At 52.7% G+C, this 23,527-nt stretch overlaps 9 protein-coding genes across 9 annotated transcripts; all 9 read left to right on the top strand.

Moving 5' to 3' along the window:
- The first annotated feature begins 284 nt into the window (after window positions 1-284).
- On the top strand, window positions 285-1,374 carry ASPZODRAFT_441892 (hypothetical protein). Its single transcript, XM_022728350.1, has 3 exons — window positions 285-931; window positions 1,017-1,234; window positions 1,300-1,374. Exons 1-2 carry the CDS (start codon window positions 566-568, stop codon window positions 1,122-1,124), a joined length of 474 nt encoding a protein of 157 aa, XP_022586149.1. The 5' UTR covers window positions 285-565; the 3' UTR covers window positions 1,125-1,234; window positions 1,300-1,374.
- On the top strand, window positions 1,141-5,450 carry ASPZODRAFT_439557 (hypothetical protein). The gene is made up of 2 exons (XM_022728347.1): window positions 1,141-1,234; window positions 1,300-5,450. The coding sequence occupies exons 1-2, from the start codon at window positions 1,232-1,234 to the stop codon at window positions 4,969-4,971; spliced, it is 3,675 nt and encodes a 1,224-aa protein (XP_022586148.1). The 5' UTR covers window positions 1,141-1,231; the 3' UTR covers window positions 4,972-5,450.
- Window positions 5,451-5,467: 17 nt separating this feature from the next.
- ASPZODRAFT_156482 (hypothetical protein) lies at window positions 5,468-9,022 on the top strand. The gene has a single exon (XM_022726267.1). It carries the CDS (start codon window positions 5,897-5,899, stop codon window positions 8,717-8,719), a length of 2,823 nt encoding a protein of 940 aa, XP_022586147.1. The 5' UTR covers window positions 5,468-5,896; the 3' UTR covers window positions 8,720-9,022.
- A 1,746-nt stretch (window positions 9,023-10,768) lies between these two features.
- ASPZODRAFT_148884 (hypothetical protein) lies at window positions 10,769-12,747 on the top strand (the record flags this gene model as incomplete). Its single annotated transcript, XM_022725429.1, has 4 exons — window positions 10,769-11,408; window positions 11,476-11,537; window positions 11,601-11,786; window positions 11,875-12,747. 4 exons carry the CDS (start codon window positions 10,769-10,771, stop codon window positions 12,745-12,747), a joined length of 1,761 nt encoding a protein of 586 aa, XP_022586146.1.
- Window positions 12,748-12,976: 229 nt separating this feature from the next.
- Window positions 12,977-14,280, top strand: ASPZODRAFT_441486 (hypothetical protein). Its single transcript, XM_022728348.1, has 4 exons — window positions 12,977-13,151; window positions 13,211-13,350; window positions 13,431-13,484; window positions 13,547-14,280. The coding sequence occupies exons 2-4, from the start codon at window positions 13,265-13,267 to the stop codon at window positions 14,163-14,165; spliced, it is 759 nt and encodes a 252-aa protein (XP_022586145.1). The 5' UTR covers window positions 12,977-13,151; window positions 13,211-13,264; the 3' UTR covers window positions 14,166-14,280.
- Window positions 14,281-14,326: 46 nt separating this feature from the next.
- On the top strand, window positions 14,327-15,603 carry ASPZODRAFT_441866 (hypothetical protein). Its single transcript, XM_022728349.1, has 4 exons — window positions 14,327-14,552; window positions 14,631-14,829; window positions 14,904-15,162; window positions 15,221-15,603. The coding sequence occupies exons 1-4, from the start codon at window positions 14,396-14,398 to the stop codon at window positions 15,488-15,490; spliced, it is 885 nt and encodes a 294-aa protein (XP_022586144.1). The 5' UTR covers window positions 14,327-14,395; the 3' UTR covers window positions 15,491-15,603.
- Window positions 15,604-17,153: 1,550 nt separating this feature from the next.
- ASPZODRAFT_138708 (hypothetical protein) lies at window positions 17,154-19,532 on the top strand (the record flags this gene model as incomplete). The annotated part of the gene is made up of 5 exons (XM_022724481.1): window positions 17,154-17,572; window positions 17,629-17,777; window positions 17,846-17,933; window positions 18,000-18,496; window positions 18,544-19,532. 5 exons carry the CDS (start codon window positions 17,154-17,156, stop codon window positions 19,530-19,532), a joined length of 2,142 nt encoding a protein of 713 aa, XP_022586143.1.
- A 422-nt stretch (window positions 19,533-19,954) lies between these two features.
- ASPZODRAFT_12446 (hypothetical protein) lies at window positions 19,955-22,625 on the top strand (the record flags this gene model as incomplete). The annotated part of the gene is made up of 6 exons (XM_022721395.1): window positions 19,955-20,122; window positions 20,180-20,309; window positions 20,363-20,489; window positions 20,548-21,241; window positions 21,913-22,087; window positions 22,141-22,625. The coding sequence occupies 6 exons, from the start codon at window positions 19,955-19,957 to the stop codon at window positions 22,623-22,625; spliced, it is 1,779 nt and encodes a 592-aa protein (XP_022586142.1).
- ASPZODRAFT_439489 (hypothetical protein) lies at window positions 22,462-23,505 on the top strand. The gene has a single exon (XM_022728346.1). It carries the CDS (start codon window positions 22,713-22,715, stop codon window positions 23,283-23,285), a length of 573 nt encoding a protein of 190 aa, XP_022586141.1. The 5' UTR covers window positions 22,462-22,712; the 3' UTR covers window positions 23,286-23,505.
- Window positions 23,506-23,527: the final 22 nt, after the last annotated feature.

Raw genomic sequence — 23,527 nt, 5'->3', positions numbered from 1 at the left:
TCGAATTCAAAGAAAGACTAGACTACTAGTAGTCACAACACGGTAAGAGACGTTTTAAACGAGAGGATGTAGAAAGATCTACAAGAAATAACCGTAATGAGCAATAAAAACGCACAACATCCACCCATAAGACGCCAACCGTGAGATGACGACGAGTGTGAGACTTGAAGGACTGACCGGGGAGGGAGAGAGAGAGAGAGGTGTGGCTGTGCTAAGGCTTGGCATTGTTCCGCCCAGTATTTTGGTTTCTACGAGGACAACCAAGCGTTGTACTAAACTAATCAGAGATGAGCAATTCAAATGGCTTTGTTCTGTTGATACCATGCACTGCGAGTCTGGTCGACTCCAGAAGCATTTAAATCTATTATTACCAAGTATACTAGTCCAGTGGAAGGCCCGGGTAGACCAGCTGCTACAGCTGTCTGGAGTAGCAAACCACAGGGGTAGCTGCTGAGACCACCACTCGATCATCGATGCATCCGAATGATATCCATCACTCTGATACCGATCGATCATTACCATCGTAGCTCTACAGTTCCCTGTACATAGCTTCGTTGATCGTAGTATGCGGTGGAGCAGCCCTGCCCCGAGCCCTTCCGAAAGTATTCCGCGGCGGCGAAATTTTCTGCTGCCGTTTCCCCATCCCCAGATCTCTCCAACACTGCCAGAAAAGTCCACCCGTGTATCTCCCTTTTTGTTTCGCTTCTCGGTCGTCTGCCGTTCTTGGGTTTCTTTTGGGGTATTGGGGTGCTTGTGTTCTTTTCCAATTGCCCTTTTGTCCTTGTACTATATTCCTTCTCAAGCCCTTTTTTTTCTTGTGCGCCTAGCGGCCCTGCTTTGCCAACAAAAAAACCCACAAGACCTTCTATCTCGATCTCGATCTAATCGAACAAAATGTCGCAAACTAATGGTGAAGTGGAACACTCGAAAGGTCCGTTTGGCGTGACGAGATTTTTTTTTCTTAAAAAGAAGACTGCGTGGCAGAGAGCACGGCTAACAGTGAGATGTGGTTGCAGAGGTCCCCGAGCAGCAAACAGAGCAGCTTACCAATGGAAATCACGCCGAAACGGAGCAGGAGGAGGAGAACAATGGCGGAGGTGGGAAGGCCCTTTCATCCGAGATGAGATTCTCGTTGCAGATTCGATGGCAGCCAAGCTAACAGCGCCTCCGGAATACAGGTCTCTTCCAGATCTCCGTGAAGCTTCCTCATGAGCCATTCAAGATCCAGGTTATGGTGGGTGTGGAAAGACAATAAGCACTAGACGATTGCTTCTCGAGCTAATTGTTGGTTCTCTCCAGGTTTCGAGTCAAGAGCAAGTCCAAGACGTGCGTCAGTCGATCGTTGAATTGCCCGGTACCTTCCAGTACACTTGCTTCCACCTGGAATACAATGGCGCTCGGATCAATGACTTTGTGGAACTCTCCGAGGTTCCTGATCTGAAGGCCGATTCTGAGATCGTGCTGGTGGAGGACCCATATACTGAGAAGGAGGCGCGTATGCACATCGTGCGCACGCGAGAGCTGGTCGGGGCTGCGGGTGACCGCGTTGACAACCTCCATGGCATCAACGCCGGCCTCTCCTTACATGACGCTGTTTCTGCGGGAGCTGAAACGGAGGATGAGAAGGAGCATCCCCTCTCCAAGTATGACCTGTCTGCGGCGTCAGATCTGCAGACCATTCTCCCCCAACCGGAGACCCCGCTCCCCAAGACCGTCAAGTCCATCTCGCTATCCGCCTGGAACCCGCCTCCGTACCACCTTCGCCAAAAGGGCCATCTGCTCTATCTGCAGACCACCACCAACGAGGGAGAGCAGTTTCAGATCACCGCACACGTGTCAGGTTTCTATGTCAACAAGTGCTCCAATGCCAGGTTTGACCCGTTCCCCAAGGCCGGATCCAAGAACTACAGTGCCCACTCGCTCCTGACTCTGATCTCGCAACTGTCGCCTTCTTTCAACAGCGCCTTTGAGGCTTTACAGGAGTCCAACAACAAGAAGGACCTGTTGACCACCTTCCCCTTCCAAAACGCCATTCCTAACAACCCATGGCTCGTTCCGGCAACATCATCCAACATCAATGCTCACCAGTCTGACATTACTCGTTCCCAGGAGAGCTACTTGATCTCCGGCGTGGACAATGCGGAGACTCTGCGTGACTGGAACGAGGAGTTCCAGACGACCCGGGAATTGCCCCGCGAGTCTGTCCAAGACAGAGTTTTCAGAGAGCGCCTGACCTCGAAGCTGTTTGCCGATTACAACGAGGCGGCCGCTCGTGGCGCTATCCTTGTTGCCAAGGGCGAAGTGGCTCCCCTCAACCCCACAGAAAGCCGTGATGCGCAGATTTTCGTGTACAACAACATCTTCTACTCCTTTGGTGCGGACGGCGTGGGCACCTTCGCTTCCGAGGGTGGCGATGAAGCTGCACGTGTAGCTGTCGGTAAGGATGTTCTGGGTATCAAGGCCGTGAACCAGCTGGACATCCCTGGCCTGTTCACTCCGGGTACCGTGGTCGTCGACTACCTCGGTAAGCGTATTGTCGGTCAGAGTATTGTTCCCGGTATCTTCAAGCAGCGGGAGCCCGGTGAGCACCAGATCGACTACGGTGGTGTTGAAGGCAAGGAAGTGGTTGCCACTCACCCCGACTTCGTGTCCGTATTTGAAAAGCTCTCCAAGGCGCTTCGTATCAAGAAGCACCCCGTGTGGGACAAGGAGGGCAAGCGTCACGATCTGGAGGGCAGTGTCGAGACCAAGGGCTTGTTGGGTACCGACGGACGCAAGTACGTTCTCGACTTGTATCGCATTGCTCCGCTCGATATTGTCTGGCAGGAGGAAGAGGGCAGCGAGACTTACCCTCACCGCATGTCAACTCTCAGAATTGAGCTCGTTGAGTCGTACTGGAGAAGCAAGATGAGCCAGTATGTTCGGGAAGAGGTTGAGCGCCGCCGACAGGCCAAGGCCGAAGCCCCTGCTTCAACCGAGGCGTCTGCTGATGCTGCAGAGTTTAAGGAGGAGGCCGAGGGGGAGAAGAAGGTCGAGGAGGAGAAGAAGGCCGAGGAGGAGAAGAAGGCCGAGGAGGAGAAGAAGGCCGAGGAGGCTCAGGATCAAGAACGTGTGGACATCTCCGGGTTCAATCTTGCGCTCAACCCGGATGTCTGCAGCGGTCAGATCCCCCAGACGGACGAGGAGAAGGCGCAGTGGGCCCAGGACGAGAAGGAGGTCCGCGATGCTTGCGACTACCTGCGCTCCAAGATCATGCCGGACCTCATCCAGGATCTCCACGATGGGGATGTTGGCTTCCCTATGGATGGCCAGTCTCTTAGCCAGCTGTTGCACAAGCGTGGTATCAACATCCGCTACCTGGGCAAGCTGGCTCAACTTTCCCAAGAGAAGGGATCTCGCCTGCAGGCCCTGACCACGCTTGCGGTCCAGGAAATGATTGCTCGTGCTTTCAAGCATGTGACTAACCAGTATCTTCGCAACCTGCCGGCGCCTTTCGCTTCATCCTGCGTTGCTCACCTCCTGAACTGCCTTCTCGGCACGGATGTGAACGCTGGCCCTCGCCCAGAGATTGATGAATCGCTGCGGGCGATCTACCCCGAGGGAGACTTCTCCTTTGAGAAGGTGACCCCCGCTTCCCTTCGGGCTGAGGTTGAGAAGCAGGTGACCCTCCGGTACAGATTCACCCTGGAGGCTGAATGGTACAACTCCCTGCGCCACCTGCAACTGCTTCGCGACGTGTCCATCAAGCTTGGCCTTCAGCTGGGCTCCCGTGGATTCGCTTTCGATAAGTCTCAGCTGCCGGCTAAGGAAGCCGTGCCTTCGGCAACCAATGGTAACGGTTCGAACGACGAGGGTAACAAAAAGAAGAAGAAGAAGGGTGGCAATGCCCCATCCCCCAGCCGCGCCCCCGTCGAGGAGAAGCCTCCTGTTACCTTTGCAGCTGATGACATTGTCAACATCGCCCCTCTTGTTAAGGATGCCTCCCCCCGGAGTGCTCTTGCCGAAGAAGCTCTGGAGGCTGGTCGTATCTCTCTCATGCAAAACCAGAAGCAGTTGGGCCAGGAGCTCATTCTGGAGTCGCTGTCCTTGCACGAGCAGATCTACGGCATTCTTCACCCCGAAGTTGCCAAGCTGTACCATCAGCTCTCGATGCTCTACTACCAGATCGACGAGAAAGACGCCGCTGTGGAATTGGCTCGCAAGGCGGTCATTGTGACCGAGCGCACTCTGGGAGTCGACTCGGCGGATACGATCCTGAGCTACCTTAACCTCAGTCTCTTTGAGCATGCGGTGGGCAACACCAAGATGGCTCTGGTCTACGTCAAGCACGCCATGAACCTGTGGAAGATCATCTACGGTGCCAACCACCCCGACTCGATCACGACTATGAACAACGCGGCCGTGATGCTGCAGCACCTCAAGCAGTACGCGGACTCGCGCAAGTGGTTCGAGGCCTCTCTGACGGTCTGCGAGGATCTGTTCGGCAAACAGTCCATCAACACTGCCACCATCCTTTTCCAGCTGGCTCAGGCGCTCGCCCTGGACCAGGACTCCAAGGGTGCTGTGGGCAAGATGCGTGATGCGTACAACATCTTCCTGAACCAGCTCGGCCCCGAGGACCGCAACACCAAGGAGGCCGAGACCTGGCTGGAGCAGCTGACGCAGAACGCCGTCTCCATCGCCAAGCACGCCAAAGATATCCAGGCCCGCCGCATGCGCCGCATCAACATGAACTCCCGCGTCTCCCTGGGTACCAAGCCCCAGCCCCAGGTCGGCCAGTCTGCACCCGAGGTCGCCGTTGCCACGGAGGGAGGAGCCAACCCTTCTTCCCTGGATTCCCGCAGCATCGACGAGCTGCTCAAGTTTATCGAGGGCGGCGACACCAGCTCTCCCCGGTCAAAGCAGAAGAAGCGTGCCGCCACGAGCAACCCCAAGCTCCGAGGCTCGAAGAAGACCTCTTCCAAGGCCTAAATAAACTTCCATCATGACTTGTTATTCTTCTGCTGATGTGTCTGGTCTTGATTTTCTTCCCCCTTTTTTTTTTGTTTATTATCATCATTCTTCTTGGGAATTTCTTCTATTCTTTTTCTTACACTATCAGTTGGTTGGACAGCAAAAGCACCTTTTTAAGTCTCTTAGGGGGTCCACGACGAACCAGCGGACCATTGTATTATAAACATCTCTCTACTCCTTCTGTCGATTATCTTATGTCTCTTTTTTTGGTCTTGTTGTTCCATGTTACGGTCAGATGGACAGTGCATAGCCAGGTCAGGGTGATTTCTCTTCAGTACCGTGCTTATTGTACTGTACTTTATATACCAGTTCGGTTCTAGATATTCATAATGAAATTATGCCCTGCAATTCTTTCCCAGGAGGACACAGTCTGAACTGGTTTCGTACCCAGGCATTAGATTTATATTTATCGAAGATTGGAATGTTCTATTGAATTTCTTATTTAAAAAAATCGGACAAGTATTACATATTAAATGAACCATCTATTGATCCCATGTTGTCATTGCGTCTCCACGGCAGTGCCAAGAACCCTCCTCTTTGTTTACTCTGCAGAAGCTCTTCTTTTATTCTCCCACCATCCCCCAGTGTTGTATATTACTCACACTTATTTATGCTTCGTTTTCTCTAGCTTACATAGGAGCTTTACAGTATTTACCTACATGAATATTTTCCTGCCCTTTTATCGAAAGACAGACGCCCTGGTTGAGCTCTCTCCGACCTGCAAGATGGAGCGCTGATCACGCCGCGGAAAAAAAAACGAGTCTCTACAGGTGCGTACGTAAAGCACAGAGATGCTACTGTTTGTTTACCCGGTTGATTAATTGCCTCTGACTCCTTTGCGATTTCTGTAGTCATTGCCCTCCCTGTCCATCCGCCCCGAGAAATGGAGGACATCCGGCCAACAGCACGATGGGCGAACCGCATGTTGCGCCCGCTGGCCTCCATCTACCGTCGCCTCGAGAAACACCAGGAGATTGTGTCGATCATCGGAGCAAATACCAAGTACAAGGGGAAGCTCGATGCGCGCAATGTCACCCCCGCCGCTGTGTCGAATGGCGCGCAGGTCGGGGATGAAGGCCCTGACTTGGAGGGTGGCGACCACGACCCTGCGTGGGTGCCGGGGAGGCAGGTGAAGCGTCGGATTCGACACAAGTATACCACGAGGGGCGAAGGGAAGGGCGAGAGGAGGAAGAACAGGGTGTGCATGCGCAGCCCGGAGGTGAACAGGACGCTTCCCGGGGCGATCGAGATCGCGACACCGTTAATTATGGGCAAGTCGATGAGAGCGGTGGCGCCGACAAGCCTGCAGAACCGAAAGTCTCTCTTTGCACCTCCATCGACGGTACCGGCTGCCTCCTCTGGCGATCTCAGCGAGGGACCAAAACCGCTGCGGAGGAAGAAGGACCCGAGTCTCTTCAAGTACCAGGGGACATGGAAGGAGGTTCTCGACAAGTCCGGAGATACAGGTCTCATCGATATTGCGCGCTTTCTCAACCGCATATTTTTGAAGTTTTTAACGAATACCCGCGTCAGCAACGGCCCGTTGCAACATAATCAAGGCACCAGGACGCTACTATCTATGGCAGTGCGGCGCCTGCCGGAGTTTATTGCCGAGGAACAACGGTTACAAGAAGAAGAAGAGGACATGGATGAGGACATCGATATGTGCGACGCATATTTTACCGAGTTGGAGACGCATTACGCACCCAGTGGGAACGGATGGCAGCCGCTACGGGAAGCCGTCCGCGCCCAGGGCATCCATCTGGTGGCCGAGATGCTGAAGCAGAAATGGCTAACTAGGCCGGTTGCCTGTCGACTTCTGGAAGAGTGCATGCACCAGGCCGAATACGACGCCTTTGAGACGCTCTTGTCCGGGTATCTCGCAACTGTCGAATCGTATGATTATCCCACCGCATTAAATTCGCCTCGATTGACGGACCAATGCACGGATCCTGTCCAGTTATTGAATGCCTATTATTTTGAGTCTTCAAGAAGCCTGTCGTATGTCTTCGCCGAGCTAGCGAAGCTGCTACTCCGCCGCGCGATCCCGCCTGAGTGGATGATCACGACCTTGTGGAAGAAATGCGTTGATGACGCCGTTGTGTCTCTGTCAACTGACGATGGCGACTCGGCTGCGGCTGCGCATCTCATCGAGGCCGTGATCGTCGCGGCAAGCTGCAGCTTCCCCGCCATCGACGGGTCTCTTGACATGGCGAATATGAGTTATCCTGTCGGACGACAGAGAGGCACACGTGCGTCTGCTGCCAGTGAGGCGGCCTCGCTGGCAAAGAGGGTCCCTTGCCCGATTCCTGTGCAAGATGCACTCAGTAATCTCACTGTGAGCCTGGTTACGGTCCTCTGTGGGATGTGTATGGTTCGGTCTCGCCGCTCGCTCGCCGCTGACCAGAAAGACATCAACGCGAAAATGAAATCTATCGTTGGATCGCTCGTGCTCATGGTCCAGCGAAGCATCAAAGCGAGCTCGGTTGATCCGAAGGCAGGCAATCCCCCCACGTCTCAGTCTCTCCGATGCGGCTGTATTCTCTTGGGGTACTGCTTGCTACTGTTTGATGGGTGGGTGTCATCAGAAGGAGGCCTTGAACCCATCTATTTGCGACCCTTGCAGATGATGGAGTCGTTCTTCTCATCGTTAGCCGCCCAGCAAAAGACGGTGAAAGAGCTGGCAGTGCTGGTCCGGCAAGTCTTCTACTGCTACGAGCGTGCCACCAAGGGCGAAGAGGGAACATCGGTGTCGCGCATGATGCGGACCAGAATCTCCCAGCTGCTCGAAATGAAGGGGATCCGAGGTGTTTCGGAATTTTTGGCAAAGGTTGCTGTAGAAGCAGCCATGGATTATGCCGAGAGTACTTTGGAGACGGAGGACCATGTCTGGGCACTGGAAGTTCAGGAAAAGGTTGCATCTTCGCAGACTCTGCAGAAAGGCGGCGGCAGCGGCGACGACAACGAAACACGGCATGTAACAGCAGCAGCAATGGATCTATACCGGTGGGAGGAAAGCATTGAGGAGTGGGTGGCAAAGACACCTGCTGTGCCCCGTCCCAAGAAGACGCTACTGCCCCTTCGGACGACATCTGTGACGCGCAAGACTTCAGCTGTGGTGATTGCCTGCTCCACGGATAGCAGCGCATCGGCGTTAGAGTCGCGGTCTAGTGTCACTTCATCGCCTCCGCCGTCGATCAAACGCCATCCTTCTCGCAAAGAAGGAAGAGATGAAGAAGAAGAAGATCTGGAGTGGCGGCCCCGGAAGAGACTGCGAGCTTTCCGCGTCGCAGCAGCAACAGAGCGGAGAGCAGTCCCAGAGCCGTCTTCTTTTACGACAACGACAGTGACCAAGCACCGCCGCTCGGAACGCGCTGCGCTACGGGAGATGCGTCATGCAGCCAACCTGACCGACCCGGGTCTATCGCGGCGCAGACAGCCCTCGTCGAAAGTGGAAGTGGTCATCATCAACCACAAACATCAACAGGGACCAGCTGCTGCGCAGGGCGAGTCGTGCCGACCCGTGCCCGCGAATATGGACCAGTGTATTCCATCGCACTGCAGCATGCAGGCCCGACACGTTTCAAGGGTTTCCTCCTCTGACCAGGGCTGCAGGACCAGAACCTTATCAACACCCATCACTAGGCGAAAGGCTGTCATACCTTGTTCACAGGACGAGAGTGATGACGAGCTTAGCTTTTTGTGATAGATCTCTTTTTTGTTTTTTGTTTTTTGGCTAACCAACTATTGGTTGGGATCAGTAAAGTTTAGTGCAAGACACTTTACCCCCGACACTATCTCGAGAACTTGGATGAAAGCAAGTACCCTATTTACCCTTAATTCTTTATCTTTTGGTGCCCTTTTTTTACGACTTCATGGTTGATACCCGGGATATCTCTTTTTACCGGCGGATTATTGGATGGGGATTCTTCTTGCGGTGTTGGACATTTTTGGGTGCTCTGTGCTTTTTTTTTTATTGGTTTTTTTTTTCTGTTGAAAGCGATAGAACATGCCTGACTTCAATTGGCATTCCAATAATAAACGCTGTTATAGCTTAATCTTCCATCTGAGTGTGACCGGTGGCTCGTTTCAGGGTTCTGCGATGAGTCGGGTGCGACGGCGCTGGTTTCAAGTATAAATGACATCGACGCCTGGGGTAGCTAGTACGGAGCAGGGAGCAGTTAGTGGTGTTCCATTGTATTATTAAGTTCATTCTAATACGGCGGATAGAGTACTCGATCCATACCTAGGTAGGTGTGTCCTTTTTCCCGAGGCAAATTGAGTCAGACTGCAGATTGACAGGGCATGGACCTACCGGAGCAATGGGCTAAACGATGCGGCTGCACCATGTAGTATACTTGAGTGGTTAGTAGTTAGTTATATAGTACCCCGTAGTTGCTCCATACATATTAACCACAGAAATAGCGAGGCACTAACCATGCATGATCCTGGCGCTGCTTATCTCTAGATCTTGAAATGTTAATAGTAACAAACTGAGGGTGTGGGTAGCCGCCGGATTGAGGGGACTATCGTCGAGAGCTAGGTATCATCAGAACTCTGTCTATGCTTCATACCCTGTCAGTTAGTTATTTGCATTTATTATTCTTATACTGGTTCCTGTCTGCTTGTCAGTTTGGCATTGCGAGAGTGGAGTTGATGGATTGTTTCACCTTCCGCTGTGTCCACACCTAAATTAATCAATTTGAAGGGGATCCTGTTCGAGATCTATGAAGCATCAAGTCAGTTTATTGTAACTGTTAGATAGTTCCTCTCTGGCAGTTCCCCAGGTCGAGGGTTAGGTAGAAGACAGAAAGGAGTCTCTCTCTTTCTCCCTCTCGTCGTTGCCGGCGTGTCACTGTCGCCTCCTCCTGTCGCGTGATATGTCATCTGATTCCCGTGCTCTGATTGGCTGCGGACCATTCTATCCTCAAACAAGCCAAGCGCCGACCCCCGTGATCGCCAAGCCTGGAAACAGCGTCTATTGCTCCAGGGCTCCTTCTTTTTCTTGCCTTCGCCAGTCGCTTCATCCCCCCTTGCAGGCCTGCAACCGCCACTGCTGTTTGACGTTGCTCGTTCCTTGACCCATCGAGGATGCAGGAGGCGGCCTTGTGGACTGGGAGCTCCTGGCTAGAAGCACTGATTAGGTGCCTACCTTAGTAGGTAACTAGTAGGTTAGGTATACTATGCAGAGAGGGGCTGGGGCACCCCCTACCATGTTTAAATATATACCCTCACCGTCGTGGGCAGTCGACTGGATCTGGTTTTTCTCCGTCTCTTTACTCTCCTCTCTTTCCCTTTGACCATTGTTCTTATTGTTTCCTTTTGTTCCATTCTGCTGGCCAGCTTGACTGACAAGGCTTTTGTCTGTCTGTCTTGTTGTTTGGAGTGACCGGTTCACTACGCATTCCTTTCGTTGCCCATCCAGCCGCCCCTCCCTTCTTGCTGGAGCGCTTCTTTTTGGTTTCTGGTTATTTATTCGTTGACTTCGTTCGGTCCGGTCTGTCTCTCTTTTGCTTCCTCCCTCTCGCTGGGTGCCTCTTGTCAGTATAAGCGCATCTTCAGCGTCGAGTGTCAGGTCAGCAGTCGCCCAGGTAGAGCCGGGTTCAATCGATATCTTTTTCTTTCGTTCTCCTTGCTTTTTTCGATGGCCGAGCTGGTCTCGCAAACTACGTTTTTGTTATCTTGGATAGAATTCTTGGTCTCGTTTCTGTGAACCACCATGAGATATCTCGTTGGGTTTTTGTCTGTGGTGGGAATGGCCGTCGCCCAGGAGCAGCTCGACAACGGCCTCGATAAGCGCGGGGGAACTAGCGAGAGCTTCTATGAGATGCTCAACGATGACTTGGCTCGCATCACCCTGCTGTCGCTCGGGTGCCTCGTCGCGGCCGTGTATGTCTGGAAACTCTCTCTGCATTTCTCTGACCATCTGCGCCGTCTGGCCAGCTTCAGCAATGACAAGCAGCGGTACTTTCTCTCGCCAAATCGCACCTGGGCCAACATCAAGGAGCATATTATCTATGCCCCTCTCTTTCGCGTCCGCCATAACCGTGAATTCAAGCTGTCTCGCGCTGTCAACATGGGCACCCTGCCTAGTCGGTTCCATACACTGCTGTTGCTGGGAATCCTCGCCATGAACGTCACCCTGTGTGTCGTGACTGTGCCGTACCATTCCGAAGAGTCCACCACGGCTGGTATTATCCGGAATCGCACGGGGACCATGTCCGTCGTCAATATGATCCCCCTTATCCTCCTGGGTGGCCGGAACAACCCGTTGATTCCGCTGCTTTGTATCTCGTTTGACACATACAACCTGCTGCACCGCTGGCTGGGTCGCATCGTGGTCCTGCAGGCCCTGGCCCATGTGATTGCTTGTCTTATCCCAGATATCCAAGAAAGTGTGTAACACCGCTGCAACGCCGCAACCGTCTCCTAAAAATTTTCAATTGCTGATCTATTCTCTAGAGGGCTGGTCTGCTGAATGGGCTCATGTGTTTTCAGACAACTTCCTGCTAGTGGGATTTATTGTAAGCAAATCGTCATGTTGATTCTTGCAGAGAAAGTCAAGTGGTTTAACCGAGGCCTTCTAGTCTTGCGTCGCTTTCGTTGCCATCGTTGTCCAGTCGCCTTCCGCCCTCCGCCATGCCTTTTACGAGACTTTTCTTCATCTCCATATCGTCCTCGCGGTCGTCGCTTGCGCCTTTCTGTGGATACATCTGGACGGATTTGTATCACAGGCCTATCTTCTCGTCGCTCTCGTCTTTTGGGGTTTTAGTGTTAGCCTTTCTCTTTTCTTTTCTTTTTTCTCCCTGAATAAAGTGATTTGCTTGACAGGGGATGAAAAGCTAACTTTTAGCACGATAGTGGACGGCGCGCTTGGTTATACTTGCCTATCGAAACTTCGGCAATGGTTCCACTACCGCTTTGGTTGAGGCGTTGCCCGGTGATTGCCTCCGTGTCACCATCAGGATGGCTCGTCCCTGGAAATACCGGCCTGGACAGCATCTGTACCTGTATATCCCCTCGGTGGGATGGTGGATGTCACACCCGTTCTCGGTCGGCTGGAGTGAGACCGAGGAGATCACGATCGATGGAAAAGGGATCCCAATGACTCACCAGGACGTGCTGGCCTCGCGGAAGACCACGGTATCCCTTTTGGTGCGCCGCTGCACGGGCTTCACGGACAAATTATTCCAGCGCGCACAGAATAACATCGGCTCCCGCGTCGTCCTGCGGGCTATGGTCGAGGGTCCCTATGGCAGCATCCATTCGATGGATTCGTACGGCAGTTGCATGCTCTTCGCCGGCGGTGTTGGCGTCACCCACCTGATTCCCTTTGTGCAGCATCTGGTGCGCGGATATGCCGAGGGGACCGTGGCCGCACGACGGGTGACCCTGGTCTGGATCATCCAGTCGCCTGAGCACCTTGAGTGGATCCGTCCCTGGATGACGAGCATTCTCGGCATGGAGCGTCGCCGCGAGGTCCTGCGCATCATGCTGTTCATCACTCGCCCCCGGAGCACCAAGGAGATCCAGAGCCCGAGCACGACCGTCCAGATGTTCCCGGGCCGCCCGAACATCGACACCCTGATCGGGATGGAGGTGGAAAACCAAATCGGCGCCATGGGGGTGTTGGTCTGCGGCAACGGGGGGTTGAGTGACGACATCCGTCGTGTCTGTCGGCAGCGACAAGGCCGAACTACGATCGATTTCATCGAGGAAAGTTTCACCTGGTAGTATATCTCTCGAGCCTGTTCGTTCTGTGATGGCCGTTCACCAATGCAAATTCGATTATGTGATTCAGCTGTCCTTCAAATTCCTTGACAATACTGCTTTCGCCATTACTGCTGTGTTTTGGTTTTTCTACTCTTGGTATTTCACTGCATGTAGCTGCTAGCTTGAGGATAGTTCTAGTGTGACTAAATGACTCTCTAGGTAGTGACCCAAGTATCCAGATACTATGGCTACTTTGATGCTTTTGTATACCACAATACTTTTTATGTAATTATGCTTCCCTCGGATGCCGATGGCGCGATGGATTAGAAATCGCGGCTGGTTCCATGGGGATCGATGATGTAGCAGGCCATCATTATCACTAATCAATCGACCCAGGCGGGGTAATTAAATCGAAATCGAGATAAATAAATACTTTATTGCTTTATCGACCTTTGTTTTTTCTTGCAACCATCTAGCATATAACTTCTTTAAGTTCCACTTTAGAGGATTTACGTCTCATTTATCTTCGTCAGTCACAATGGCTTCCAAGCAGCCCGACATTACACTTTACACTGCGCAAACCCCGAACGGGATCAAGATCTCCATTACCTTGGAGGAACTGGGGTGTGCTTTTCTTGTTTTCTATTTTTTTTTTTTTTTTTCGCCAACCGTTCCATTGAACTGGGCTCATGCTGACAATGTAGACTGCCGTACAAGGTCGAGAAGATTGATATCAGCAAAAACACCCAGAAGGAGGAGTAAGTGATTTACCTGCAGAAAGGTCACGGTAGATGGAAAGGACGCTGACCGTGGCTACCAGATGGTTCCTTAAGATCAATCCGAACGGGCGCATCCCCGCGCTGACCGACACATTCAGCGACGGGCAGCAGATCCGGCTGTTCGAGTCCGGCAGCATCATGCAGTACCTCGTCGAGCAGTACGACACGGAGTACAAGATCTCGTACCCGCGCGGGAGCCGCGAGTACTACGAGATGAACAACTGGCTGTTCTTCCAGAACGCCGGCGTAGGGCCGATGCAGGGGCAGTCGAACCACTTTGTGCGCTATGCGCCCGAACACATCGAGTACGGGGTGAAGCGGTACACCAACGAGACGCGCCGGCTGTACGGCGTGCTGGACAAGCATCTGGCGTCCTCGAGCTCCGGGTATCTGGTCGGCGACCATGTCTCGATCGCGGATATCTCGCATTGGGGCTGGATTGCTGCTGCCGGGTGGGCGGGCGTCGACATCGACGATTTCCCCCATCTCAAGGCGTGGGAGGAGCTGATGGCTCAGCGCGTCGGCGTTGAGAAGGGGAGGCATGTCCCCTCGCCGCATACCATCAAGGATCTGCTGAAGGATAAGGCGGCCATGGAGAAAGAAGCTGCTAAGTCGCGCGCGTGGATCCAGCAGGGGATGAAGGAGGACTCGAAGAAATAGTTGAACCTTTATTCAATCCTATTTGGTTGAACAGTAACTACCTGGGTAGTGGATTGTTTTGTTCCTGTTATTGAAGGTGTCACAATCAGTATTACATAATCTATTAGTCAGGATCCCGCTCGGTATGTCAAGGTCGCCACTTCGACTCTTAATAAAAGTTGGCGTATCGTCCGGTTCAACCCTTTTTCATCCCACCACTTCTCTCGACTGGAAAACTAACAACCAGCATCATGTCGTGGCGCACTCAGGGCATGACGGGTTCGAACAACATCCCTCTGGGCCGTCGCCGCTTTGCTGGTGACGAGCCCGAGGATGAGAGTAGGACTGCGACTCCGGCCTCTGCTGCTGGGGACGTAGGCGTCAAGCGAGGCAGAAGCCCTGTTAGAGGTACGCTTATCACTATCCTTTCTGGGGGGGAAAAAAAGGAAACGAGAATACTAACTATTCTAGCTGATCCTCCTGCAGATGGCATCAAGAAGCGCAAGAAGCGCAACCGCTGGGGCGACGCGCAGGAGAACAAGGCGGCTGGGCTGATGGGCCTCCCCACCATGATCATGGCCAACTTCACCAACGAACAGCTCGAGGCGTATACTCTACACCTCCGTATCGAAGAGATCAGCCAGAAGCTTCGTATCAACGATGTCGTTCCTGCCGATGGTGACAGGTATGTATTTTATGAACTCGGATGTCATTGACAAACAAATAACACTCTACTTACCTTTTTTTTTTTTTCTTTAGATCTCCGTCGCCTCCTCCGCAGTACGATAACTTTGGTAGACGTGTTAACACCAGGGAATTCCGGTATCGCAAGCGTCTCGAGGATGAGCGCCACAAACTGGTCGAAAAGGCCATGAAGACCATTCCTAACTACCACCCGCCTGCTGACTACAGACGGCCCACCAAGACCCAGGAGAAGGTCTACGTGCCAGTGAATGACTATCCAGAGATTAACTTCAGTATGATAACTAACCCTCTAACTCCTAACTGTCTTGCTTTTATTATTATCATGATTATTCATGGCTCTGCGGCTGCTCGAACCGGGTCTGAGGAGGCACCGTCCTCAAATGATCTCAGGCTCGCGCTTCTGGCTAACCCTACTACTGCTGCTGCTACTGCTGCTGCTGCTTATCCTACACACTTCTTTGCTCTACCCGTTTGATCAATACCGAACAAGACTAACACTTAGCGCTTCTTGCTACCTTTCCCAAAGTTGGCTTACTCATAGGACCTCGTGGCAACACTCTGAAGAAGATGGAGGCCGAATCCGGCGCCAAGATCGCTATTCGAGGCAAAGGCTCCGTCAAGGAAGGAAAAGGTCGCTCTGACGCCGCTCACGCTAGTAACCAGGAAGAAGATCTTCATTGCCTGATCATGGCAGACACCGAGGAAAAGGTTAACAAGGCCAAGAAGTTGGTCCATAACGTTATCGAAACAGTATGTCCATCCTTTCTGATCGATATATAAGTCATTCCTGATCACTCTAGGCTGCCTCCATCCCCGAAGGCCAGAACGAGCTCAAGCGGAACCAGCTTCGAGAGCTGGCTGCTCTGAACGGTACTCTTCGTGACGACGAGAACCAGGCTTGCCAGAACTGTGAGTTACTCCCTGGTCATTACACATAACCGGCTATAGTGCTAATGGTGTTTTCTAGGCGGTCAAATCGGACATCGCAAGTACGATTGCCCCGAGCAACGCAACTTTACAGCCAACATCATCTGTCGTGTCTGTGGCAACGCCGGTCACATGGCCCGTGATTGTCCCGATCGCCAGCGTGGTACCGACTGGCGTAATAATGGCAGCTACGGTGGTGGCCCTCGCCGTGCTATCGGTGCTGGCGATGCTGTCGATCGCGAGATGGAGGTAAGACGCCTTTTTTTTGCCCTCTCCCTCTCGCTGATATTCTGTCTCCCATACTAACAAATATACAGCAACTTATGCAAGAGCTGTCTGGTGGCGCGCCCGCCGGTGATGGACACGCTCCCCTCCGTATTGAAGGCGGACCTGACCACACCTATCACGACGATCGCGACGTGAAGCCCTGGCAGCAGCGCGGTCCCCCGCCCAGCGACGTCGCTCCCTGGCAACAGAGAAGCCGGGACCACCGCTCTCGGGACGACTACGGTGGCCGCGACGGCGGCGGCGGCGGTGGTGGGAGCGGACCTGCTCCCTGGCAGAACCGTGGTGGCGACTACGGTGGATATGGCGGCGGGCACTCTGGTGGGCACGCTGGTGGGCACGCTGGTGGGCACGCTGGCGGCTACGCGGCGCCAGGTGCTGCGCCAGGCGCTGCCCCTTGGCATCAGCAGGCTCCCCCTCCCCCTCCTCCTTCCGGTCCACCGGGAGGACAGTCGGGCTACGGCTATGGAGGCTACAATGCCTACGCGCCCCCGGGGATGGCTGCTGCTCCTCCTCCTCCAGGCATGGGCTCGATGTACTATGGCGGCGCTGGCAGCCCGCCTCCTCCGCCTCCGGGCGAGGGTCCTCCCCCTCCTGTAAGTTTTCTTTTTTTTAAGAAACAGGGGAACAGAGTTTGAATCCTAGAAAACCATTGCTAACTATCTTAATAGCCTCCTAGCGACCAACCTCCCCCGCCACCTCCTCCGGCTTAAAGAATGACCGAGAGAATATAAGAAATCAATCGTCTAGGCAAATGTTAGGCTTCTTTTTCTCCCTGAGTTTCGACTATTTTTGCTTGTGTATACAGTCTTTACCTCTGTCCAGTGTAGAGTAATCAATTGTCTGAATTATACGCCGAAAATACTATACTATTAAAGTAGACTGTACTTGTACGAGTCAGTAAAATTTCTCCCAAGGCTCTTTAATCAACCGAGCCCATCCCGCACTAACAAAACTGTGTCGCCGTCATAGTTGATCCCCTGCTTCCCCTTCTTCATCACCCTCACGGCCATTAATTTCTAGAAACTCTCGAATATATTATTAAACTCAAAAAGGAAAGAAAGAAAGTACCCTGATATCCCCAGCTTCTCTATGCAGGGACCCGGCGTTCCACCGCCGTCCGCCTCCTCCAGCGGGGAATTCGCCATCCACTCAGGCTTGAATATGCACGCCTCCTCGTCGCCTGGCACTGTAGCACCAGGAGCAGGCCCGTCGTCATCAATTATGCCACAGAAGCCATGGAATCAGGCACAGCATACTTCGTCCATTCGGTCGGGGCGTCACAGCCACCTATTGCCGTCACCGTCGGCGCAACAGCAGAGTCGGCCCAGATCTACCACCTCTACTAGTTCTTCATCCTCATCGCGAAAGGAAGCAAGATGGTGGCGCGTTCGTCTTTTTCGAGGCATGATCAATGATATCAGACGTAGGGCGCCGTTCTACGCGAGTGACTGGACGGATGCGTGGGATTATCGTGTCGTGCCAGCGACGGTATACATGTATTTCGCCAAGTGAGTTCATCGCATCGCCATTGTTATCACTCATTCGTATAACCATTTTATGCTAGTATTCTGCCCGCTCTGGCATTCTCGCTCGACATGTTCGAGAAGACGAACCAGAGTTATGGCGTGAATGAGGTGCTCCTGGCCTCGGTGCTCGGGGCAGTGGTCTTTTCGCTTTTTGCGGCGCAGCCTTTGGTGATTGTTGGTGTGACCGGTATGTATGATCCTCTTCTTATCCTTTACTCCTATCTTCTTCTGTTTCAGTCTAGTCTAATTGAGAAGGACCGATTACTGTCTTCAATTATACGGTCTATGATATCATCTCCCCGAGAGGGACCAACTATCTCGCTTTCATGACATGGATTGGCATGTAAGTAGGGAAAAAAAGATTATGATTATATATCATGATCACTACTGTGTCATGCTGATTGTTTAGATGGTCGCTTATCATGCACTGGCTGCTGGCCATTACCAATGCGTGCAACGGCCTGACCTACGTGACTCGCTTTTCGTGCGACATCTTCGGCTTCTACGTCGCCTTTATCTATCTGCAGAAGGGTATTCAGGTTCTAACTCGGCAGTGGGGGTCTGCTGGCGAGACCTCGGCCTACCTGGCCATCATGGTTGCTTTGTTAGTGCTGATGAGCGGTTGGATCTGCGGCGAGCTCGGCAACAGCAACCTGTTTCAACGCTATGTTCGCAAGTTCCTCGAGGATTACGGCACCCCCTTGACCATCGTGTTTTTCACGGGCTTTGTCCACATCGGCCACATGCGTGACGTCGACGTCGCTACCTTGCCCACCAGCAAGGCCTTCACTCCCACCGTTGACCGGCCCTGGCTCGTCCATTTCTGGGACATCGGCGTGGGTGATGTCTTCCTTGCGATTCCTTTCGCGGTTCTCCTCACCATTCTCTTCTACTTTGATCACAATGGTAAGCTCCGTTTTATTATTATTACATATATGTATACTAACGGTTAGTCTCCTCCCTCATTGCGCAAGGAACGGAATTCCCCCTCCGCAAACCAGCCGGATTCCACTGGGACCTATTCCTGCTCGGCCTGACGACCGGGGTGGCCGGGCTGCTGGGGATCCCATTCCCCAATGGGCTCATCCCCCAGGCGCCATTCCACACATCGGCGCTCTGTGTGACGCGCCATGTCGCCGACGAAGACGACACGAACAAGGGGAAAGCCGTGCGGATCACCGACCATGTGGTCGAGCAGCGCGTCAGCAACCTGGCGCAGGGTCTGCTCACGCTGGGCACCATGTCCGGCCCACTGCTGATCGTGCTGCATTTAATCCCGCAGGGGGTGCTGGCGGGCCTCTTCTTCATCATGGGCGTCCAAGCCCTGCAGGGCAACGGCATCACGCAGAAGCTCATCTTTCTCGCGCAAGATAAACAGTTCACCCCGGCTTCCAACCCGCTTAAACGTCTCGACCGCCGCGCCGCCATCTGGGTCTTTGTCCTCCTCGAGCTGCTCGGTTTCGGCGCCACCTTCGCCATCACCCAGACCATCGCCGCCATCGGGTTTCCCGTCATCATCCTGCTGCTTATCCCTGTGCGTTCGTTCGTGTTACCCCGTTGGTTCGCCCGCGAGGAGCTCGCCGCCCTCGACGCCCCGACAGCCAGCCCGTTCACCATGGAAAGCGTCGGCGGCACCCACGGCCTCGATAGCGAGGAAGAAATCCTCTCCCGACACCATCACCAACAACAAGAACAACAGCCAGCCAGCCACACGGGAGATGGCGGCCTTCTATCAGGACGAGGACAGCCAGTTAGTAAGCGCCAGGCAGCAGTTGCAGCAGCCGTCCTCGGTGAACCCGGGTCTGGCGCGATGAACCGCCGCGGCGAATGGTCTTCTGCAGAGGAATCGCCCGTCGAGGACGAGCTGGAACGCGGCGAACTATACGAGCTACAGGCCCGATCGGCTGTCAGGAGACGAAGCACGGCCAGTCGGACGAGCTGATTTGATTTTACCTAGCCTAGGTAAGATATAGTAGATATAGATAATGCTTTTCACAATAAATCTTTGCAGGTAAATTCCAAGGGCCTGTTTGTAAAACCATCATTCATGGAATAATATCAAAGAACCGGTTCTTTCATGAGCTCCCTGATATTTAACAATGGTTGAAACGATAATAATAAACAGCTGAGTCTTTAGTTCAGCAGAATGGATCCACTTCCTCTTACGGTAACTTCTGCGCAGATTTAGCGATTCTGGGAAAACTCGCCTGAGGAAGTGTAAGCAGATAATACGTACATAAGGATGTATCTGCCTTGTTTGTTATTCTGCAACTCATCTGCCCATTGTCCATTGTCCATTGTCTTCTGCCCGCCTCTGTTTTACTTACAGTGACTTAATATCTTCTATTTACATACTACACTACGATGGCTTCTGTATCTGAACTCGCGTCCACTCTGACGTCGGTTTTGCAGAAACTCCCTTCGCTACAGGAAATCCCGAATGACGACCGAGTCCTGCTGCTGCAGGTCGTCAACGAGCTCCAGGCGAGGTTGGAGACATATGTCGAGTCCATCCAGAAGCTCATCTTTTCGGTAGGCCCATGCATACATATCAGTTGAATGTTGTATAAACAACCCCTAAACCATTAGCCCCAAGATCTCTCGGCTATCCGTCTGGCACAGGGAATGGGCATCTTTGATGCCTTTGCAGCCTCTGGTGACAAGGAACTGACGCTGGACGAGCTTCACTCCAAGGTCAAAGGGGAAAAGGGGCTCCTCGGTAAAGTTTCTTTTCTTCTCCTAGTCTAGTCGGTTTTGTTAATTAAAAGAAAGTCCGCATCATGCGTTCTCTATGTTGTAAAAACGTCTGCAAGGAAACAGGCCAGGACAGATATTGTCCCCTGCAATTGGCTTTCCTGTTTGTTAATGGGATGCCGACCGGCGAACTCATCAAACACTTGTGCGGTTGTCCCTTTCCCTAGATCGTGGATGGGAATCCCTTGCTGACAAAGACGCAGTTATGCCAATATGCGAGCGTCGGCCAGGCTATATGATTACTTCGAGGCAAACGGGTACCAGAACCCAACGGACAGCTATGACGCTCCTTTCCAGCTGGCGTTCGACACAAAGGACCATTACTTTGAATGGCTGGCCAAAAACCCGGCGGATCAGAAGGCTTTCAATTCAACGATGACACTCGGCCGCCGAGTCAGAGGGAAAGAGTGGTTTGAAGTCTTCCCCGTCGGCGAGAAACTTCAGGCGTCGTCTGACCGCGCCCTTCTCGTCGACATTGGAGGCGGCATCGGGCACGACCTCATTGAATTCAAGCAGCAGTTCCCCGAGCTGCCGGGGCGGCTGGTTCTCCAGGATCTGCCCCAGGTCATTGACGACATCAGCCAGCCACTGCCAGACGGGATCGAAGCCATCAAGTACGACATGTTCACACCGCAGCCAATCCGGGGGGCCAAGGCGTATTACATGAGAACCGTTCTCCATGACTGGCCAGCGAAACAAGCGGTCAAAGCACTCACCCAAGTCCGGGAGGCGATGGCAGAGGATTCCATCTTGATATTGAACGAGAACTGCATCCCGGAATCCAATGTCTCCTGGCATTCAACGGTCGTAGATATCACCATGATGGAGATCTTCTCGTCTCTCGAGCGGACTCAGCGCCAATGGGTTGACCTGCTGGAACAGGCGGGTTTCCAGGTGGTGCAGATTTGGCGGTCTCGGCTTCAAGAAGCTAACTCAACTGCTGTGTTTGAAGCTATTTTGAAATCAGTCGATAATTAGTCTGAAAGTCGTCGTTTTTGCTGTTGAAGTCGTTGCTTCCTTCTGGATCTGCCGATCTAGCCAAATTCAGTTAGCTTAATGCAAAATATACCTTTTACGGTTAGTATGAAAGGATCAAAGCTGCTCCGAGCTCCGGCATATCAAAGCAGTCTCACTTGGACGTCAGACCCCCCACCTCAGACGGTGAGATTCTTCAGCTTGGTGCTTAGTTGGCCATGGGGGCTCCCTGTGATGAGTTTGACTGGCCAATTGGTCAAGAAATGGAGATAAGAATACTACTATTGAGCTGAAAATCCTTCACGAAGCCCCGATTTAAAACACCCTAGGGCATCACAGTATGATAGACCTCCCACCTCCCCCTTACGAAATGATGAGATATTAGAAGCTGCAGCCCTCGGGCATTTTCAATAACCCAGAGTACAATGGTTCGACGAACAGGGCGCACAAAGGCGTGCCAGACATGTCGCACGCGGAAGATCAAGGTCGGGATACCCCTGGTAATAAAAAAAGGAAGAAAACGAAGCTCGCCCTAATGACGTTTGTGCCTGTAGTGCGATGAGAACTACCCAATCTGTACTCAGTGTGCCCAGGTCGGCAGCTACTGCCCTGGGTCTGTCCGAGGGAATGTCTTTCTTGCAGTAGATCCTGGCAAATTAGGCCGTCGGAAAGGAACCAGTTCCCCGAGCCACGCGGAGACTCCCAAAAAGAAGACAGGCCGCGTCAGAGATGCGGGGGGAGGCCAGCGAATGATTATATACACTCCGGGTACGTTACGTTAGAATGGTCTTGATATCCAAGCTATCCGCTAACTCTAGAAGACACCGGTATCATTGTTGGGAAGCAGTTGCTGGGCAAATTCCTCACGTTCATGACCGAAGGCCGGGGCATGACGACCTGGCCTATCCGACTGCTAGATATGATCGACCTCCACTCTAGTTGGCGCTCTAGCACATGGGCGGCCAGCTTAATTTTCAATGGTCAAGTGTCTGGACACAGGCCTTGTCTCGTCGAATACCGGAAATATTACGGAGATGGGCTGCAGCACCAGCGCTTGTTCATGCAGAGAATCGGCAATTCGACTGCCACCCCCACTCTCGATGACGTTGTCAACACGATGGTATTGGCGTACACGGAGGGAATGCTGGTCACGACTCCAAATGCTGCGCAATGTCATCTGACTATGGCCGTGGATCTGCTGGGCAGGATCGGCCCGCAGAGTTGCCAGGGGGGCCTTGCGTGGACGCTCTTCTGCGATCTACGAACCGTCCATGTGAGCTCTTCCCCCTCCAAAAACCCGAAGTAACCAAGGCATGTTTCGTTATTAATCATTCGTCAGGCCTTGGTTGCTCTCAGTCAATGGAAACCGTCATTATTGGCGTCGAATCGATGGATGACGGTTCCTTTCGAGGGTAAAACCAAAAAATCCTTGGATTTAATCTCTGACTTCCTCCTCCTTCTACCTGTTCTCTGTTCCAGTCGTCAAAACACATCTGTTGCTTGGCTCGTGGAAAATTTGCAGCACATATGGGATACAATCGTTGCGGAAAACCCTGACCTACCGCTGAATACTGCCACATCACCTTGTGGGAATAGGCCAGCAGACCCCTGGCGCCTGGTGCCACCTGCAATGCAGTACTCTAACTTTTCGACCTTAATCTCTGTGGTCTTCTACAGCCTTTCATGGATCATGGTCCTGGCCAAGGTCAGCCCTCAAACGGACGAATTGGACAGACTCCTGCTCGAGACACACTGTGATCTAGTTATCTACTGCGCAACGGATCAGAGTATACCTACAGGTGTCGGATATATCTGGATAACATTGGCCCTAAGGGCTGTTTCTGCCACGAGCCCAAACAGAATGCAATCCGAGGCCGCGCAGTCCGTCATCCAGGATTGGGGTCTCAGAACCGCGCTAAGCGACGTCCTACGCAACGATCTATTCGGTTCTTTTCCTTTGCCATAATTGAATTTGAATAGATGCTGGTATACCAATACCTTGATTCATGAATCGCGGTTCGGTGTTCACTGTTCACCGTTCACTATGTCTGCCCGTAGTAGTCATCTAGATCTCCACAGTACTCCAGATTAAAGCAGTTTATTATTTTACAACGAAGGTTCTCTGCAGCCACCAAGTCACTACTAGTAGCTATATTTTAAATAATTCAATTAATAATCTTTGATCAACCAACTCTTTGTTTGCCTCTT

The sequence above is a fragment of the Penicilliopsis zonata genome (assembly GCF_001890105.1).
Source record: "Penicilliopsis zonata CBS 506.65 unplaced genomic scaffold ASPZOscaffold_1, whole genome shotgun sequence".
NCBI lineage: Eukaryota > Fungi > Ascomycota > Eurotiomycetes > Eurotiales > Aspergillaceae > Penicilliopsis > Penicilliopsis zonata.
Note: the sequence above shows the minus strand (reverse complement) of the source record. Positions and strands in the feature narration are given on the sequence as shown.